This window comes from Chiroxiphia lanceolata, chromosome 7 (assembly GCF_009829145.1).
Source record: "Chiroxiphia lanceolata isolate bChiLan1 chromosome 7, bChiLan1.pri, whole genome shotgun sequence".
NCBI classification, from domain to species: Eukaryota; Metazoa; Chordata; class Aves; order Passeriformes; family Pipridae; genus Chiroxiphia; species Chiroxiphia lanceolata.
This window is the reverse complement of record NC_045643.1, coordinates 20,004,676-20,025,373: the sequence shown is the minus strand read 5'-3', so window position 1 is coordinate 20,025,373 and position 20,698 is coordinate 20,004,676. Positions and strand designations below refer to the sequence as shown.

General features: G+C 39.6%; 1 protein-coding gene across 2 annotated transcripts in view; it reads left to right on the top strand.

Moving 5' to 3' along the window:
- Positions 1–20,698, top strand: part of CERS6 (ceramide synthase 6) — a 114,317-nt gene that overhangs the window by 36,846 nt on the left and 56,773 nt on the right. For both annotated transcript variants that reach the window (XM_032693627.1, XM_032693628.1), the window contains exon 4: positions 17,014–17,071. In XM_032693627.1, coding sequence (XP_032549518.1) covers positions 17,014–17,071 — 58 coding nt within the window. The remainder of the gene's footprint in view (positions 1–17,013; positions 17,072–20,698) is intronic.

Here is a 20,698-nt window from a genome sequence, read left to right as displayed (position 1 = left end):
CAGCTAAAATCCTCCTTGCTAAATATTTAATAAGGCCAGGCAGGGTGAGATTATGAATAAACCTAGTCATCCTGTTGCCAGCAGCTGGTGGCCTTAGAGTTACTGATTTTTGAGATCAGTGAAGAGCACCCTATTTTTCTTCAAGGGTTGTAGTTGTTAACTGGTCTGCTTAACTTGTAGGAAAGGCTGTGGACTCTTAGGAAAAATTAAAACTGTATTAGTGTTAGAGCTAGCGTATTTGGGTGGTATATCTTGCTGCCTCTGTAACTCAGGTCAAAGACTTCACTCTCTTGCACTAATGCCACCACGTTTGGGCTGACCTAGTTAAGAAAAACTTAAACATACCATGAAATACCATCACAGATTGGATGGTAATGGGTGCTGAACTTGCTCCTTTGTGACATTCATTATGGAGAAAGTATGCAGATGACAGCTATGAACGCAGAATGGAAGGTAAGGTCAAGCTGTAATGAAGTGCTGACAGAATTTAGTGCCAGTTTCGTTTAGAGGGAGCCATTGGGCATTATTGCAATATGTGTACTTGATAGTAATGATAATACTTGCCCAAAAAGAAGCAACATGGCATAAATAATGGGTGGATAGTTCAGGTTCCATCTGCTAATGGTTTGAGGAGGTGCAGTAGGAGTTGCCTCTCCATTTCTGTATATAGGTAGTGCTGTGATAATGAGGTGTTATCCAGCCAACCCTGTGTGCCTTGCCCTGGGAACATTTCCAGTGGTGGTGTATGTGCCACCAGCTGACCTGTCACATGTTGGATGAAGTTGTTGGCAGATTGTCAGACTAGCACTGGGAAGCCAGGGCTACTCTTTTATCCCCTCAGTATGGGTGTTAAACTGTTGTCTAGTTAAATCTGCCCATCAGGGCACTAAGCAAGGTACTTCAGTATGTTTTGACTAAAGAAATTCTTCAGTATGAGGTCTGTAGCCTTTTCACAGCTACTGAGTTAACAGGTGGCTTTTTGGATGTAGTGTCTCTGTGTGGCAGCTGCTGGGCTGCATAAAGTACATGTCATGGGAAGGGGGGCACTCAAGTCTTCATTAACTGGGGTGTCAGTGGAGAGTTTTATAGCCAGGACAGAGAACGAAATGTGTCCTTATGTAATAAGCAAGTACAGAGCAGGCAAAATGACAGTGATCCCTGCCTGCACCTTCATACTGTTGAGCTGCTGTTGCCCCTTCAGAGAAGACTTGAGTTTTGCTGGCAATGGTATTGATTGACTGTGACTTGGGAAGAAAAGTGACAGAACACACAGCAAATGTGGAGCTACTCTAAAAAAGAGTTCCACTTCTTTTTACGTGGAGATGATTCAATTTACTGCTAGACAAAGTGTTCCTTGGGCCCAGAGTGGCTTTTGCATAATGAAAGGGAGAAGGCAGCTGCGCCAGAAGGGCTGTAGGCCATTTCTGACTGCCTTATCTTTCTTGCAAATGAATAGCGTGGGCACTACATAACGTGGAGGAGTTTCAATAGGACAAAGGCTGAGAGTGAAATTCAGTGATAAACACACTTGCATGAGATGCATGACACCAGAGATCCAGTCCCAAACACGTTATACCAGTAACTTCATCAACAGATTCTTATTGTCCCAGATTTCTCACTTTCTCTTTCCCTTCCCTTCTTTTTCTTTTCAAGCAATTCCAATTCTATTCCTAAACAGAGTGTAGGGAAACTCCAGAACCTACACTGCTTTGGTGTTTGGTTTTTTGGTTTTGTTCTTTTTTTTTTCCAAATGGAATAATTCCTTTGCTGCCAGTCTTTGTCAGATATCCTGACCATTGGCAGATGGTGGTTATATGAAGAAAAAGGCAGTAATAAAATCTCTGTCTATAGACACTGTTTGTGCCATGGCATTATAGTGAAAATAAACTATTTTTTCAGGAAACTTAAGCAGCATTTCCCCCCACAGTTTTGTCTGTCAATCTGAAAGAGAAGGTGTAATTTGATTATTGGAGGTTTAGAGACCCTAATTGTGAGACTTCAATGGCATCATGTACCTGCTTAAGATTTCAGATGTTAATGGTGATAAGTATCTATTTGAAATACAAAAGAGATAATTTCACCAGGTGCTGCTTAATAATCCATTATTAGTTTTTCAACGATTTGGCAGTCACAGTTTGCAGTCACTAAGAAAGGCATCCATGTGGTATAACCTCAGATTGCAAAGATCAGGCACTCTGTGAGCTGCTGGGGTTAGTCAGTCCCTAGCTTTTCTTTCTCTTGTGTGAATTTAGGCAATTTTGGCTCCTTTTCTCGACTTGAAAGATCCAAGGAGCATAAAGGAGACGACAAAGTGGTGAACTGAGTGTGCGAAGTGGACTTTTCTACTTCCATGTATTTCTGTTGGGCTTTTATTAGTCTTTCCTTTCTGTCCCCATGGCACTGCCTAATATCAAGAAAATGACTTTGCTGGTTGCCAGACCAAATACAGGATCCGAGAATGTCTTTGTTAAAGTCTTATATGTCAGAAAGCAAATGCAGTGTCGATTCCCAAGCCACTTCCAATTTCTTCCCAGTTTCAGCATGTTGCGCTGCTGCTCACACTACCAGTGCATAGGCGTGTCTGATTTCATCAAGGAATAAGTAGTATAGAAAGAGACAGCATTCTGTTCTCCCACCTTGTTGTCCAGATCAACGTGAAAGAACCTGTGATGGCATAAGTTATTAGCCTGGCACTTTGGAATGTCATCAGGCTGATGACTTGTCTGTCCTACGGCTATGTACATTTAAGCAAGATGCTTATTAGAGACATTTACGTGGTTTCCAAGGAGTGGCTGAAAGAAACATATGGCCAAGAGAGTTTTTTTGAGTTTATGCAACATTCTATGTGTGAAAACATAGAAATGTGCAGACTGAAGAGCCAAAGATACATTTTTTCCCCCCTCTTTCCTTTCTAAAAGAAACTTGGATACTGAAATGTTTGTGAGGTGTCTTTTAGTTTTGATGTAGGGGAGAGGAGAGTCTCTGTCTCATATCCTAGCCAGACATTTTTTTTCCTAGGGCATTGAAACTGTGTTTATGCACATTGCTTTGAGGGACATTTTATCTATCTTGAATTGGTGGGTTTTTTTTGCTTGTCATGCACATTTATATGAAAATTATATGGGCTGTTTACAAGTTCTTGGCTATACTGCTTTTCTCAACTAGCAGAGTAATTCTCTCCTACAAAAATGTATTGGAAAAATAACTATGCAAGGGAAAGAAATTAAGACAGCTGTTTGGTTGTTGAAATTCTGAACTGCGCTGATACAAATCTTAACAAAATGCATAGAAGAATTCTTCAGTCTGTGCTTTGTGTGTAGCAGTAAAGCCCTAGAAAATAAATAGGCTTCTAGCTCTGAATTTTTAATATCATCAAGCCCTCTTAAACTTCTAAAAAATATCTGATCTGAGGAAAAATACGTGGTAAATGGTATTTTGGGTCCATTTAATTCTGATTTGTCAGTTGCTTCAGTGCTACATGCAGTGAAGGACTAACCAGTGTTTCATGACCAGTAGAGAGAACAAGGGTCTGTGAAGTCGTGCTATATGCTCTGGAGTGCGTGTGATAGTTACTCTTCAATGGCAGTAGAATTGGTAGTATCTCCCTTGTTTTCCTCTGCTGTTTTCTATGTAACAGGAATGGCTGTTCCTCCTCACTCTCTAACAGGAATGAGGCATAATCTCTTAGGTGGTTTTTTTGTCTGTTCAGGAGATCTAAAGCACTGGTAACTCAACAAGCTGCTTGGTGAAAGGGGAAGTGCGCGTCTGACTAGTATGCTGATAAACAGTTAAAGGTTTTCCTTGCTATTGTAAATCTGGATTCTTTTTTTTTTCTTAACTGGGCATATACTCAGTTCTGCTGCTCCTTCTCATAATGTGCTGCAGTGGCCTGTGTCCTGCCATGGGCTGCGTGCTACATCCAGGAGCTTGTGGGACAGGTGCTTCTGGTGGCAAATGATCATAAGACAGCAGTTTCATCTGAAAGAGAAAGCATCAAGGAAAATCCAAAATTTCTGGTAGTCACTATGAAAGAGAGCAAACTCTGCAAGGAGGAATAGTATTGAAAGCCACTATGTAATTACTGATTTCTTTCTTCTGAAACACTTAGTACTGAAACAGTTAATAGAACTCAAACTCTTTTATACAGGTGAAAAAAAGTGAGTCATTTGCATTTTTCTTTTGCTGATCCTTAGCTTGCTTCTTTCAGTATTTCAGTTAGCTTTCTGTGACCTTCAATGAAATACTCCTTGGTGTTTCACAGCAACTTACAATACTGGAGCAGATAGTTTATTTTTTTCTTAGTGGCGTCTGGAGAACAGAGTATTTTGTGATCTAATTGAGGACTAGGAAGTGTGTTTTTGTGTACACCTCACCATGTCTGGATGTAGATATCTTTTTTCCCTTTCTCCCTGCTGTGGACTTAAAGGGAGTTTGGCAGTAAGAATAAGAGGAGTATTCCTTCAAGCACATAGCTGAGTTTATAGCCAAGAGATTGCTTTTGCTCAGGTCAGGCAACAAGTTTCCCTAAAGCTGCTAACTCAAAACACAACATGTCAAATCAGACCTGGCACTACTGAAAGGATAATTCATTGAAAAGACAATTCACTCCAGGGATTTCTTCAGACAGATTATATGGATATAAAATTTGCTAAATCTGACTCTTCCAGCTGGGAGAGTCTTGTTACCAAGGAGGGCTAGTGCCTCTACATTGTGCCGTAGGGCAAGCAGCACATGCTTGGTGTCAGGCCATGAAAACACCATACTGGCAAGGTGCCATACCTCAGTCTTAGAAACACGGATCCTTCTTGCAGGAATGGAGGAGAAGGGAGGGAGTGGGGGGAATGAAAACAAAAAACCACAAACCCACAAATTCTCATGATGTTTCAGAGCTGTATTTTGTATGAACGTAAAGTAGATCCTTAACATATTCTGTCCTGTGTTCCAGCCCTGAGCATTCTGGCTAAGAGCCCATTCACACTAGTTGGTTTCTTCCAACCTGGAACTCTATGAAATGTCTGGATAAGGATTCATATATCAGGTGATTCAGATTTAATGATGGTGTTAGTGTAAGACAAGGGGGAACAACAAAAGCTAGCTCTTACACTGCGCAGGGAATGCTGTCTTTGGAGGGAATAGAATTGTTACTTGGTGAAACCTATGAAGCTGGGTTGCCCGTCACTGTTTCCCATTTTACTGCTAGACTGGTGTGAGTAGAACAAACTGTTCCATTGCCATTTTTAATTAAAATATTTATTAAATGTAATTGAAGATTCAGTACTTTGCAGGTGCAAATGGCAGCACAGTGACTTGTAGATGCTACCAGGATTCTTCAGGAGGTCAGAAAGACAATGGAAGAAGAGAGGGGGTCAGCTTAGTGCAAGATAAAAGCGTGTGGAAATGATAGATTATATAAAGAAAATAAATGGAGAACAGCAACTTTGTGCAAGAACCAGGAAGCATTAAATGGAAAAGAAAAAGAAGCATATTCAAAACTGAATAGTAAAAAGAGTTTTTCACACTCTGAGTAATTAAACAGGATTTCATGTTTCTTTCATGGAATTCATTGCTCTCCTGAGGCAATAATTCAGCAGTAAGTTGTAATTAATTGATTGTTTTATTTACTCGGGCAATTAGAGTATTTGGTATTGTGTTGATAAGTGGATTGTATCTATAGTTTGCTTAGAAGACTGTTGTGAAGACTAACCTAAAGTCTTTAAAGTACCCTGTACTGAAACTGGAGTTCAGAGGTAAGGAGGAGAAGAGCCTTGTGAACAAATGGCATTTGTGGCATGAAGGACAACTAGGGATTGGGGGATCAGGAGTTGACAGAGTCAGATTTGTGGGACAGCTTGTTGAGGGAGAACATAGGTTTTCGATGAGATGTGAAGGGAGTTTAGAGTCTGTGAAGTTATTCCAGAACAGGGAAGGTGTGAGTTTGCTGAGTGCAAGAAGAGTTTGTTATAGCTTCAGGTAGTAGGGAAGTTGAGAAATTGAAGTCATCTAGCAAGTGGTAACTGAAGTGCAGAGTAACAAAAATGGTCTGGCAATTGTTGTCTATAGCAAGCATGTAAAATACTGCAGTTTCATCATAGTACTGTAAGAGTTATATCTAGACTCTGGGACTGATACATTCAAGGACCTATTATTCTCTTGAGAGTGCTGTGTCTAGTAAAATCACTGAAAAGGAAGAGAGATGTGCTTGAATGTAAGGCCTCATTAGAAGGTAAAAGAGAATGAGGCATTTATACTGAGACTCATGTCAAGAGCTGTGCAAAAAGATCTGGAGTCATGTTTCAGTAGGTAAAAACCAAGACAGAAATTCATGAGAGTAGCAGTCAACAGCTCTGTATATTACTGACTCCTTTGTCTGCTACCAGGAACTTATACCAGGAACTCTCTAAGCCACATTTGAAGTCAGCGCAGAAGAGTATTGATAAAACTTTTTATTAAGGGTAAATAGTCTTTGTTGTATGATGTCATTCAGCACTGGTTCACTGATGGCTTCTCTGCCACAAGGGAAAGAGGGTAAGACAGTACTGGTTGCCTTGAGTTACATAACACAAAGTAATTTGTAGCCTGAGTTCCTGTGCACATGAATAAGTCAATGGCTGGCAAGCTGTCCTGATTTTAAAGTTGTGAGAATGCACTGCAGCCACTGACAGCGATTTTAATTCTGCTCTAACACTTGCTCTCTCATGAATCAGGACTAAACATCTTACAGGTACTTCCTCTCCAACACACAGCTTGCTCAGCACTTGCATTCCAAAGGCAAGGCCTGGGCAATCATGCCCAGCTGCTACAGCGTGGTTTGCCGTGGGTTTATGCTTTCAATTTTGCCTCTCGGAGCATCTGTATTAGGCTCTGGATAATTCATATTTCTTTGGTGTCCAGTCTGGATCTGTAACTTAGTTATGCATCCTTTTGTGCTGTCATGTATTTGCACAGGCTGGCTCAAGCTGTAGTTCAGCAGCACAGGCTACCATTGCAGCTCCAGTACGCTATAAAGGCCATCGCCCTGAGCTCTGCACCCTTGCCCTCCCATTTGCCCTGCCCTGTGCCAGACAGCTGGGTGTACAGCTGTTTGTAAGGCAGCACACTGTACCTACTGGGGTTGAAGGTCACCCTGCATGAAAACATACGGTGCTCGTCAGTCAGGTTTTCCTGTTGTGGGTTACAAGGTGGTCACATAAGTATGCTGCAGTTCTGTTGCTTGTGGTTGTGGAGAGTGCGTATGCAATCAAGTAACAGAAGGGAAATCAGGGAAGCATGGGCAGTACTTGCATCCAGTGTGAAAGCTCAGGTTTTGATGTGATGGAAGAGAAAAGTGGGGGAAATAGCTACAGCCACTTGGTCCTCCTGATGTGACAGGGTGGGAGGACATGGTGTGGTGGAGCAGGGCATGGTGTGCCATGTGGTGCTCTGAGTGCATCTCTTCCTTCTGCCAGCTCTGATACAAGGGCTTAGATTAACACAACTGAGTAAATGAATGCTTTTCTGCTGAACAGCTGCTCCTGTGGCTGTGTTTATTTTCTTTGTCTAATTCTTGCTATCATTATTTCCCAATTTTGAATAGTGAAATACTGTGTCTGGATCTGCTGTTGTTGTCTTGCTAACCTGATGCATAAGAAAACTGGTGAAGAGGAAGATTGGAGTAGACTTCTTGCAACTCTTTCGTATGCTGCTCAAGAGGCTCCAGTTAGCTCAGAGCTCGTATGAAACAGATCCCAGAATTGGGCAATGTTGGCATTTTCCCTCGTGGTTCCTTTCCTACTACATCTGCCGTACTCACATGTGAATCTGGTCTATGATCACTGTTTTGCCTTTTTATGCTGGGCCTCAGAATGTGTCTCTGCCCAAACATGTTATTAGGGTGAAATGATAACATTGGCTAAGTGTCAGGAGTTGCCAGCCCTCTTTCCATGCTATTCTACTGGAGCAGAAAGGCAAAGCTGTCCATGCCGTGTCCTCATTTTATGCTTACCGTATTTTTAGATTGTTCATTAAGCACTTTTCATTTTACGTCTTATGAAATCTCCCTCTTCCCTCAAATTGGATTACTTAAAACTTTGAATTCCCTGCCCTTACTGCCTTCTGTGACACAGTTTTTAACATAATTAATAAATTTAAATTAACTCATATGCTGGTCCTGCAAAGACACTATCACTTAACATTATCATTGCACATTAGGCAAGGTTATAATAAATTAACTAGGTTTCCATTCTCTTGTGGATTGTATGTACTCATCATTATTTTATATTACGGAAATTAAATAATTCCTCCTTAATTTCTAGTTAAGGTGAACATGGGTTCAAAATTACAGTCATAATATAACAATTAAAGACAACTAAAGGAAAACTGTAAGGATTGCAGTAGCTGTGGAACAGTACCTTGAATTGTCTTGCTCTTGATTATGAAAGAGACCAACTGCCACCTTGATAAAGCCTCTGTCTTCTCCTGCTTCAGTGTCTCACCAGAGTGGGTATATGCAGACCTGCTGTGACATAACACAGAGCCCAGGCTGCAATGGAGACCTGCCTACTAAGTTCATGTGTATGCTACATTTTGCATTTTATGTATGTCCATGAACTTACTGTGTTTTACTAATACCATTACTGTGACAGACCCTTCTGCTTGTATTGACCGGTGACTAGCATTTGCTCATACAGACATGTTTTGTTTTTCACTTCTCTAAAGTTCAAGAAACAAGCAGATAAAAAACAGTATATATGAGAGTTAAAATTTTTCATTACTTTTTCCAGAAGATTCAAGCAGTGCATCAGGTCATGTAGTCCCAGTTACTTGCAGGTTAAATCTTAAAAGATCAGGCCCTGAAACAAGGTGAAATTGTGACTGTCAGACAAGAAATATTCAACACAAGGTGCTGTGAAATATTTAATGCTATCTCTTGTGGTTAGTTATTTAAATACTTCCAAACTAATGAGTATGATTTGATTAGATGGTGCTTCTTGGTAAATTTGGGGTTCTGGCTTCTTTAGTTTCATTCTTGCTGCTCTGATGACAGCACTTTTGCATAAAAAATCGTACAAAAATTTCTTGTCCCTATTTCTTTGTAGAGTGCTTGAAATACTGAGGGATAATAAATCTTTAAAAATAAAAAACACAGCAAAAAGAACTTGCTTCACTGTAATGAACATCTTGTAGTGGGTTTTCTAGAGTTTCAGTGATGCAACAAATGATAACTGGGAGGTAGGGAAAGGGAAGGAACAAAAATGACAAAGTAAATATACTTCTACAGGATGCAAAAGGGAAAATAAAATTGACAAGATGAGCTTTGGATATACTGCTAAAAACATTCCTTATCCTCCAGTCTCAACTATGACAGCACTGCAACTCCTGCTTAGAAGATGGGGAGGTTTATCTTCTGGAATGAGAGTACAGAATGTGAAGACACAGCAGACCCTCCCCAGAAGACTGATCTATAACTGTGTAAGATGGAGAGTGTGTGGTTGCTGTGCACAAACTCAGTGTGTGCTGCAAGGATCAAAGAATGCAGCGCAGGTGGGCTGTTTCTTCAGGGAAATGGAGAAACAACATTGACATCTAGCCTACTTCTGGAAAGATCAATACCTGTAAGGGGCTAGCATCTGCTTTTGCAGGCTAAAAACCAGTCTGGGGCAGATGACATACTGCTACATGAAATTAACATTTAGCATGGAAAGAAAGAAAACAGCTAGTACAACTTGCTCTAAGAAGATAGTTACCTGTCACAGAAGTTGCTTTATGCATACATATATGTTGGCCATCATGGCTAGGACAACATTGCTGGGTGAAAAGCAAATGCAGTCTGGAAGATTCAAGTTATTATTCCTCTAGAACTGTAGAAGAGTGGGATAGTGAGTGACTGTTGTGTTTGGAAACTGGTGACTTGTGAAATCACTAGTGAGAATGGAGAGTAGAGGTCCCAGTTAGAAAGACTTCGAATTGGTTTTTCTCTCCAAGACTCATCAGCTGTGTACATCGAACATCACCGGTGGAAAGACAGGTCTGTTGATCAAACCACAGGGGAGGGTGCATGGCAGCAACATCTGTTTTTTCTGTGTGCGCTTCCCATGAGCTTTCCAGATAGTATCTCTTTGTAGAGCAAGATTTGGCAATGCTAACAGACCTCTGAGGTCTTATCAGACCTTTATTTTATCAAGTCCTCACAGTACTCAGAAGAGAATAGTTGCATAACCATTAAACAGAAACTATGTAACCTGGAAGGAGTTACCAAAACACCTTTTGTATTATGCATATTTTCTGGCCTAATTATATAAATATACTTTATTATTTATAAAACTGTATCTCTTAAATTTAGTACTCTGTTTCCTTTCTGCTTTTTTGCACTACTAAATTTTGCTCTTAAGATTTTCAGAGCTGCATTTTGAGCATACAGATTTAGGACAGGACTGGTCTCAAGTATCACTGTAATATTAAATATTAAATAACTGATTCAAACTGCATCCAAGAGGAAAATCAGATGACAGTCAAATCCTAAGCCAGAAAATTGAAGAAGAAAGTAATAAAGATTTCTCAATTTATCATACCTGCTATTTTGCACATCTTAGCGAGCTGTGCATAACTATCTCCTTCCTCAAATAACTCCAGCTTACCCATAGTGCAGGAACTATTTACCATTTGCACAGTCCAGTCTAACTCAACAGCAGTATCATGCCAAAAGAGGCAAGAAGATTTTATTTATTTGCTTTTTACCTGTGTATTCTTTTTTTTAATTAACATTTTTAAAACCACTTGCATCTGCCAGGCTTTGTGGAAATGCAACAAATTATCATTATAGAAATCTGGGGAGGCAGCACGTTGGAACAGTGGAGTTGCTGCCATCAACCACACAGTTATACTTGCAGCTTTGTATGAGACTAGTTACTGGGAATAAATACAAGTAAAGATTTAGTGGAGGATACTGTTTGAGCTGCTAATAGTCCTATTTATTGGATGGATTAAGCATTTTTTTTCAGTGCTATGTCTTGTATTTTTACATTGTGTATTGCCTAAAAATAGTATCTTTGGGGAAATTTGTTTGTTTTTTACAAGAGAAGGGTTGCTGTTTGTTGTGTTGGTTTTTGGTTTTAACCTAAAATTGGAGTAGACCTAAAGTGGTCAGTAGACAATGTCACAAATATTAAGGAGTTGATCCAGAAGTTCAGAGTCCATCAGTTTTGGGATCATCCTCTAAATATCTCTCCTTAGACACAGTAATCTAGAAGGAATGCATACCTCTGCTTATGTCAGGAGTAACATTATTTGGACTAATAACTGTTGAGGGAATCAGAAAGTTGAAGGCCCTGGTACTGTGTTTGGGGAGCAGAAAAATGTAATTTGAGGATAAAACGTAGACTGCTTTAAGTCACGGTGGGAATGCGGGGAACTTAGTGATGCTTCCCATTTAAAACAAATAAACATTTGGTATTGTTTAAACTCAGCTTCAGAAATGCTCCTTTGAGCACAGCGAACATACTCTTCACAGCCAAAGGAAATCATTGCAGCAAAAAGTAGTTTTCAGTCTCAGCTAACGATTCCATAGCCCCGCTACATCCCTGTCCAGTCCAGTCAGACAGTGGGGATTCAAATGGAGAACAAGCTGTGTAATGGCAGTTCAAGCTTTCTCATCTTCCTCAGAATCAAGACCTGCAACTGTGAAGTTTGCATTAGGCTCAGTTTGACTTTTAGCCCAAAGCCTCAGCCCAGAAGTCTGTCAGCCTCTACCAGCAATTGAGCAGCAGGTGATGGAGAACAGCAAATCTGACATTTTACTGAAATGTATTTCCATGTGAAAGCTTCAGGTGTTTGCAGTTTCTCTGAAAGTAGTTTTCAGAGCCAGAAATCCAGTTTCTTTGACTGCAGGCAACATGGTGAGCCCTTAACTAGTTGCTAAATATGCTGCGGTTTTTTAATGTTAACTGTTTGTGGCCCTGACTGTAGCAAATCAATGGCAAAAGCATCAGTGTAAATAACATCTACAATTCTAGAAGCAAAATGGCTGTTATGTTTTTAATATTGTGCATTTATTATGTTTCATGTTTGATTGCCAAAAGTCGGTTGAATAGATTTGGATCCTTGCACACCATTTCTGAGCAGCAGACATTGGTTTGGCACCAGAGCCCTAAGGACCATTGCCAGGTGGGTGCTGCAAAGATGGGGCTCTGCAGCAGTGGTGCTGTTCACAGCCTGGCCTGTCAATCTTCCTGCAAAAGAAATGGAAGAAAAGGAAAACTTCAGGAGCAGAGCCTCTTCCGTGCCTCTTCAGCCTTACCCTTGGAAGAAGCAGCTGTACTGAGCTCACTCAGCTGGACACCAGATCCATGGGGAGCATGGTGTCTTCCTGATGCAGAGCACAAACTCCATGCGGTGGGTTCTGCAAAATGTGTGATGTGTATGGGGTAGAGGAGTGCTTTGCTGGACTATTGCAATTTGGTTTTTTTACCTGAAGTTTCATTTCATATTTCAGAGCAGAAATTTGGAGGGAAATTTGAAAGACAGAATTCTTCAGTGTGATGAAAGGAATGTGGTTAGACATATGCCTGAAATCAGTGAAGTGCTTGCCCAAGTGGGCACTGGAATATGTTTTGCTGAATTGAGTACCACAGGGTATGGCAGGTTAGTTGGCAAAGGCTCTCCAGCTTTTCCACATGCCAAAGCATCTTTAAAATTTCATTGGCAGCTCAAAGTTAAAAGGGTTGAGAGGTTAAGAAACTGACTTATGTTCTGTATTGCAAATGCACTCGGATGTTGAACAAGAGCAGTCAGATCTGTTGCTGCACCTTTGATGGTCTCTAGAGCATTCATTTTAAGACTACATTGGAAAAGAATTTATTTTTTTGTTACGGAAATGTCACTTTTTAGCTTGACTTTTTGCTGCAGTGTGTCACATCCACATTTGAAACACTGGTCTGGTAACCACCATCACAACTTGAAGAATTTGTCAGAAGGGCCATATGTAAACTAATTTGGTCTCCCTCATTCCGAGCTTGAACAGACCAGATGTAAGCCTGGTTCAGTTTGGAAGTCTTTTAGGCATGTTAATGCAGGACCTTATAAACTTTATTGCAAGCAGACAGATCAGGTCTTTCAGAACACTTGTTCCTTGAGTGCTTTCATTTGGGTTTGCTGGATTTAAACTAACTTAAAAGTCTTTCAAGCAGCCCGCTCTGTGTGTATATGGGTCGTTCAAATTTTATGTCTCTATACAACTGACAGGAGTGTTTCAAGTCGGAGGGCCAGAATAAATTTTCACGAAACAGAACAGCTTCAGTTATCTTCATCTTTCAGTTAAATGCGATGAATTGATGTGGCCGTCATCCACAACAGTGTTTCACCTAGTGGCCTCCATTGTATGGTTTTAGTAGGGCAGTGAGTATGGCTGAGGGAAAAGGGGAAAAAAGATATCTTAGTGCAGATCTTGTCTTACTTTTTCTAGTTTCTTCGGCTCTGCTACTTCTGCTTTAGAAGAATTTGTTACTTTCCCTGTTGCAGACAACCAGCTGTGACCCAAACAACAATGGTCCCCAGTGACCCATGGACATTCGGCATGAGCTGCTGATGGTTAACGAGGACCTTGAGCAGGATATGAGAAAGGGTACCAGAGGGAGTTTATGCCACTGGCCGGGCATTTTCCCTTCCCTGAGGTCTGTGACTATTCAGGCTGTGCTCAGGCTAAGGGCATTTTCCAACCATGAGAGTTGGGACTGTAATCTAGGACTAATTAAAGAACTAATTTGCACTTAATCAACTACCGCTTTGTGAATTCAGTTGGGAATAAGACTTGATAATCTCACACTTAAGAAAGATATTCTCTTCTATGATGTTCTGTGCAGAGAGAAAGAACATTTTGCCCAAGGTCTCCAAATACTAAGGCAGTTTGCACACTGGGCAATACTGTGAGTGGACGTGATTACTACTCATAACTGTTTCCCTTTGCTTGCATTCCCTCATCAGTGGGCTGCAGTGACACACAAATAGAGGGATAAAGAAGTACATAGTGTAGATTGAAATCCATTATTCACAGCAGAGTACTTGTTGCAAGAGTACTGATTTGAGAGTCCACCTTTGGAGGAATCTTGCTGGACACATTTGCATTGCATGAAACTTATTTCTCACTTACCTTCTGCCCTTGTCTGTATGATTTTGAGTGAATAATGCAGCTTCACAACCTAGTTCCTGTCCCTTTTCTCTCTGTCCATCCCAAGTCATGGACTATGCATTCATGTATTTCACCCTGGCCTGTAGATGTTTTGCTCTTAATTGCAGCAATAAACTGTCTACAAGTAGTGGTAAAACAATGTGAGAAACTCCTTGGGCTTCCTTGTATGAGACTGAGATTCTGGTTGGGTTATTCAGCTGGCAGAATTGTCCTTTGAAACCTGCGGAAAAGGCAGCTGGCTGCCTGCTACAGAGCAGTGGAAAGTCCTTTATAGCTCTGGTACCACCAGAGTTAGCTGATTAATGATGATAAACGTGCTGGGAGGCCAATTTCGACTTTGTTTTGTTTTGAATTTTTGTTTCTTGCAGTTTGACCAAGACAAAATTTTGTAGGACAGCTTTTGGACATGTTGTTCAGCAAGAATGAGGAACTTTTTTCCTATCAATATTATTTCTTTTTTTAAGGAGTTAGCACTTTGACCACCTTTGTCTATCACTCAGTTCCGAGCCTTGCTTCATCTTCTGATGCTCAATCCTAGTACACTTGTAGGTAGGTTAGGGAAAAAGACCATATATTATCATATCCTTGTGTGCAATTTTCACCTTCGTAGCAGTTGAACAGTTTGTGAAAGTTGGTTGTCTTCAGCAGACCGAAATAATACCTAGTGCTCTTAGCTCTGAGGTTTTTCCAAAGCTCCAGAAGTTCTCCTACAGGGCAATCCATGGCTTTAGCACAAGTTTACAGCAGAGGCAGTACTTTGGAGGGTGGGTGGAAAGTTAAATGGGGAAATTGGTGGGTTTGAATTTGCTTATTTCAGGAAAGTGTCTTTTTATTTTCTTTGGAGTGATAGCTGCAGGAAATGCTGCAATCAGAGTATTCCAAATGTCTGTGCAGACTGGAAAATCTCTGAGACCCAGCAGCTAAAACTCAACCATTAGCATATTTCAAATATGTTAGGCTGCCTTTGAACTCCTTTGTGGAATGTTGCATCTCCCAACAGCAAGCTGCAAATGTCCTCAAATACGTTATGAATTTTGCTTGAAGAAATGTGAAATAAAGGTGATAAAACTCTTTGTGAGGAATTTATCATAACTGCTCATATTTAAAAGTGAAAGAAAAGCACTAAGAGTGCTCATCAGTGATTAGGTTAGACAGATTTTTCCTCCTAATACTTTTATTTTCAGTGACGGTCTTAAAACTTTCACTAGATGATGTATATAACCTAAAGTTAAATGGCAGGTTTTCTAGCTACAGGATTGGCCTAACAAGAAAATTGTTGCCCAAATAAATCCTTCATTCATATTACTGTACTTGCAGTTTCTTCCATGTGCATGATCTGAAGGTTTTCTACCAGCACAACTAACATTTTGTCTCCAAGTACTCTGTTTTCTCAGTATCTTGAGGAAAGTGCCAGCATACCAAAAAATAGTAAGCCCTGTTACTACAGTGACTGAACCCTTGAAGGGATTGGTATTTGTATCATATCAACTGAATAAATCATCTCTACAGTGCTGTGGAGACTACAGGATAAAAGATAGTTTCTCTTCAGTTGAAGTATCACAATTTAAATCTCATTGATGTTCTTACACTCTCCCCAGTTTATCAGAGTGTTATTTATGTATGACACAACTGTCTTTCTAAATACCTTTAAAAGTAGCTTTGAAGAGAATGGTTTGGATTAACCTTGTTTTAGATAGAAACATTTTCAGTTTTTGTGACCATTCCACTAATGTTTGAACACACTCCAGTGCCAATTAACAGGAAGCCAATAGTTTTACCAGTGGAGAATAAGTTGTAAGTGCTGTAAAATGTCATTGAAGATGATTCATGTTGCAGCATTGCCTCACTATAAGGAATCTAAATCTCATCCTGCTATAAATGTTATGAATATTACTTCACTGGTGTTTATACTAAGCGTGTATGTGTAGCCACTCCAACCCTTGGGGAAAAAAAAAACAAATAGAAATTCCTCTAAGAATTTACACTGCACAAGGTTAGGATTTTATTTCCATATACTTCCGTTAGCTCTTTCCTAAGTGAGTAATGCGTCCAAAAGATAGGAAGTTACTCTATATGTCTTTTTTTACTGGAGAAGGAAGAAAGACATAGATAAGAGGATGATTTTGTATTAAATCTCCTGTTGGTTTCTCTTACTTTCCATGGCATCTTGTTCTTAGCTTCTAGTTTGCCTCTCTCTGAAAAGAAAAACCAGAAGCCTGGCAATTTTTCCATGTATATTTGGTGAAATGTAGAATCACTTTTATCAAGGGAACACTTGGGAAGCTGATATAAATTGTGGATATATATATCTGTATTCAGCATATCTATCTGACACAAATGCACTCCCAAAAGCAAAGTATGACGTGCTGGAATCTGCTAAGTGAATTTCTAGCTTATTGTGAATGATTCTTTTCATAATTAAAGAGTGTATTTGACATGCATTACTCCAAAGTCACCTGTTGAAGGCTTAATAGCATTTCTGATTATCTTCGTCCTGGTGTCTAATAACAGCTGAACTTCCCTGCAAGAGATGTGCAAATTGTCCTCTCTCCTCCACTGTCCTGTTAGTTTTCATAAAACTTTAAAAAAACTTAATTATCCTTGAAAATTTGTGGGGTTTTTTCCCTGTTATGTTTAGGTGAAATTAGCCAGTATTCAGAGAGCTAATGAGGCCAGGAAAAGCAGCCAAATTGAGCACAATACTTAGTAACAAAAGTTGTAGAAAACCAGACAAAAATTTTGCTTCAACTTCTGTTAATATGACTGTGGTTTGGCAGTGCTAGAAGAAATCATGTGTTGAACTGTAAATTATGTAAACCTGGTGTCCTAGAGTTAATCTCTTGTACCTTTTGCAGGTGGAGATTTACATTTTACCTTTATATATTTACCTATGGAGTACGGTTCCTGAAAAAGGTAGGCATTTATATTATTATGCTTTCATAACACATCACAGACTTGTTTGAAGTCTCATGTAAGTATAACATAAAGCATAGGCATAAAGCCTATGTTCATGAAGAATAAAAACTAAAATGTACTTAAAATTCATAAAATGCTTTGCTACTGGCATTATTAAGGTATATAAGTTCTCATCAATATTTAATGGGTTTTAAAAGAGAAAAAAGGTATAACAACATGCCTAGTTCACTTAATTGCTTTTCATTATAGGCATTAAGCTGGCAGTAAGGCTTACCAAAATATTTGTCTCAGTTTCTTCATTGCCCTTTTTTTAAATGCCTCTGGCAGAGGTTACTTTTTACTAACAAACAAAACACATTAGTGTTTTATAAAATGCTTTTTTTTTACCTATTCTTTGTCTGAAGTTTCCATGGAGTTTCCTGTCAATGCTGTGTTTCAGGTGATTTAAGCAGAGAAGAATATTGATAGCTTCTAAACATTCTGGCGTAGGTCTGTTAACCCTGCCATATACAGTGATATGGATTTATGGTGCAAACTGTTTTCACAGTGTGACTAGTTCTCAGAGCTTTTGTGGAAGTCGAGTCATATTTTTGCAGTTCTGAGAGGTGAAATTAGGGGACTGTGGGAGTCAATGTGTTCGTGTAATCTTACCTTCTTTGTTTTGGACAAAAATTGGACAGGAGAAGATGTATCCTAAATGTTTCTGGTGCTTCCTAAGTAAAAGAAGCTGTTAAAAAAAATACTAATCACTTTTATGGCTGTAGTTCTTGAGCCTGTCACAGGTGGCAGGCAAATTGGTGCCAGTAGGACTGATGATGTGCTTGTCTGGGGAGGGCACATCAGAGTTGTTCTGAGCTTTTTCCAGTAGTTAGCCCCAGAGGAAGTGTGGGCACCAGTCCTCCAAACCAACCGGAGGAGCATGTGATGTGCAATCTCTCCCTGCCTCCTTGAACACTTAAATTTTGTGTGTACTTCATCCATTAACAGGCTGTATGGTCACGATCTGATATTCTGTTTTCTGCATTTGGTTTCGCAAATGTCTGTGGTATGAAATACAAGAATAGTTTTAATAGGCAATTGTCACAGCCTAAAATGTTACTCAGCCTGCAGGTGTGCAGAGATCACAGCTGTGGGTTCACAGGATTCTGTAATACACAAGGACACAGAGACTTTATAATCTGAATTTTTCTACTTCATTACCACAAATGCCACAAAAATCACCATTAAAAAATACCAAGAAGTCACTACAAGAAACCATATCTATGATTAATAAAGTGAATCTCTCTCAGCACAAAGAAAGTGTCTATTCTAGGAAAAATTCTGAATACCAGCATTTCTACAGACTAAGAAGAATACAGTAAATGCATGCTTCATTATAAGCCATTGTAAGATGTTTCTAAAGGCTGGAAACATTTGTAAGGGTCAGGATGTCTTCCAGTTCAGCATATCACTGCAGTGTGAAGAGGGCTGGCTGGCACAGCACGGTTGTTTGAACTAGGTGTACAACTGCTTGCTTAACAAGGAGCAGCTGTGTTCTTTTGCTGTAATTTTAACTTTCAACATATTTCACTTTTACAAAGAGAAATTGTTCATTATGTCATTATGTATGTATTTATAATTACTCATTTATACACAATGTTATAAATTAGCCTTGTAACATTTTATGCTATTGTCATTATTCCCGTGTTCTGCTTTGTATACTCAGGTTTTTCACATAGAAATAGATGTAAATTAACAAAATTATGATTGTGATTGTTTTCATATTTTCAATATCTCCCTAGTAACACTGTATAACTAAAAGAAAGTATATGCTTTTTGCCTGTTCATCAAAACATTTTGGTGTTGATCAAGCACCAAAGATTTTGCTGAGTCCACTTAGATGGGAGATCTGTATTTGCAAGAAGTAAAATCCAGACCCCAAAATCTGGAGGGAGAGCTTTGCTACAGTACTCAAGTGGATAATCCATTTTAATTTGTCTTGGTTTTTGTAATTGAATAATTGCAAAGAACACTTAATTGCTTCCTTAGGAAGCTAGTGAAAGAATTTAAACATAATAAATTCTCTGACAAATTTGATAGAAAGATCTTTTCTTCAAAAATCTGTTTTGCCTGGAGATAAAGTTCGTATCATAGTCAGTAGCATCTTACTGGGTTAATGCTACAGTAGAGGTTTGAATCCTTTCAAATAACAAGGTCTGCTTAGGCCCATCCCTAAGATACCTAGTCCAGAAGACTGGAATAAGCATGGTGAGCAAGCCCAGGTGTAAAGGCAGTCCATCACAGCAGTTCCATCACAGCAACATGTGCTGCCCTACTGAGAGAGGGCACAAAAGAGTGAATGCCACAAATGTTCCTGTTTTGAAGAATGGAATATGCCAACAGCATAACACCACATTGGAAATACTTTTAAAACTTACGCTAATGCTTAGCTAATACATGATTTTGGATTGTTGGATTAGACATTTTGATACAGTATGTCTTTCGAACATCCAAATGTAATAAGAACATATTTTTAAAAGGGAAACTGCATTTTGGTGCTTTTCAAAATAACAGAATCGCTCCAGGTACGTTGGTTTGTCCATTTCTGGATAGTTAAGATCCTTGATTTGAGAAAACTGGGTTTACCATGTTGAGTGGGAAGTGCTCCTCATTAGTTGATCTAATAGCTTTAACTCTCACAAGTACTTCCTTTAGAAAAGTGAACCAACTCAATAGTACAAAAGGTGCGCCCTAAAACACTATGCCCAATGCATTGGCCTTCCCTCCTGACTTACCTAGTCTCCTTACAACCTGACACTCCCTCGCTTTGCTGCATCTATTGATGACTTGATGGGGTTTTCTGTTCACTTTTGGCTCTCTTACATTTTCTTTCCTTAGTCTGAGAGTGAAATTAACCTACAAGACTGGCTCGGGGCCCACCAATTACTTAGACACCACTTTGAGCTAGTTTGAGGTCCTTTGCTTTGTGCTGGCCCTTTGCCTAGAAGTGTATTTTGGGTTCTTTCTGAAAACACCTTTCTCTTAATGCCAACAGCACATGAATCATTGCTACTTTGTCTTCTACTGCCACCTTCCCTATTTGCTGCATAAAGCAATATTACTACATCGGTGCAGTACCAGCAGAAGGGTGGATGTCAGTGTCTCCTTGTGCCCACTGGACCACCCAAGAAGGGATACTGTAGCAAATCACCATTCTTGCAAAAAGTGTCATTGTGTCTTCTGTGGCTTTGTGGAGCTTATCTGGCACTTGGGGAAGATGCACCCGAGCTTAATAAGCAGTAATTAGTTAGATTTATCAGGTCTGTTTTAGTTCTGAAAGTGTGATACTATCAGCATGGCACACATGCCAAGGTTAATTTATTTTTGAATGATGGTAACTAACTACATTCAAGTTTTAGGTTTGCCTGGGGAGTGCATCTTGCAAGGAAAAAGAGGCCTAGGGTTTCAGCTTTGATTTTTGCTTCCCTACAAAAGCACGTGAAAGCTAATAAAGCTGCCCTTCAGAGCAGTCATTATACTCTCTGAAATGCTGTGGCAAGCTTGTCTTTGTTGCTGTCCATGACTGCAGTTAATGGCTGATATAGATAGAAGACATTTCTGCACTGAATAAAGCAACCTCTAAAT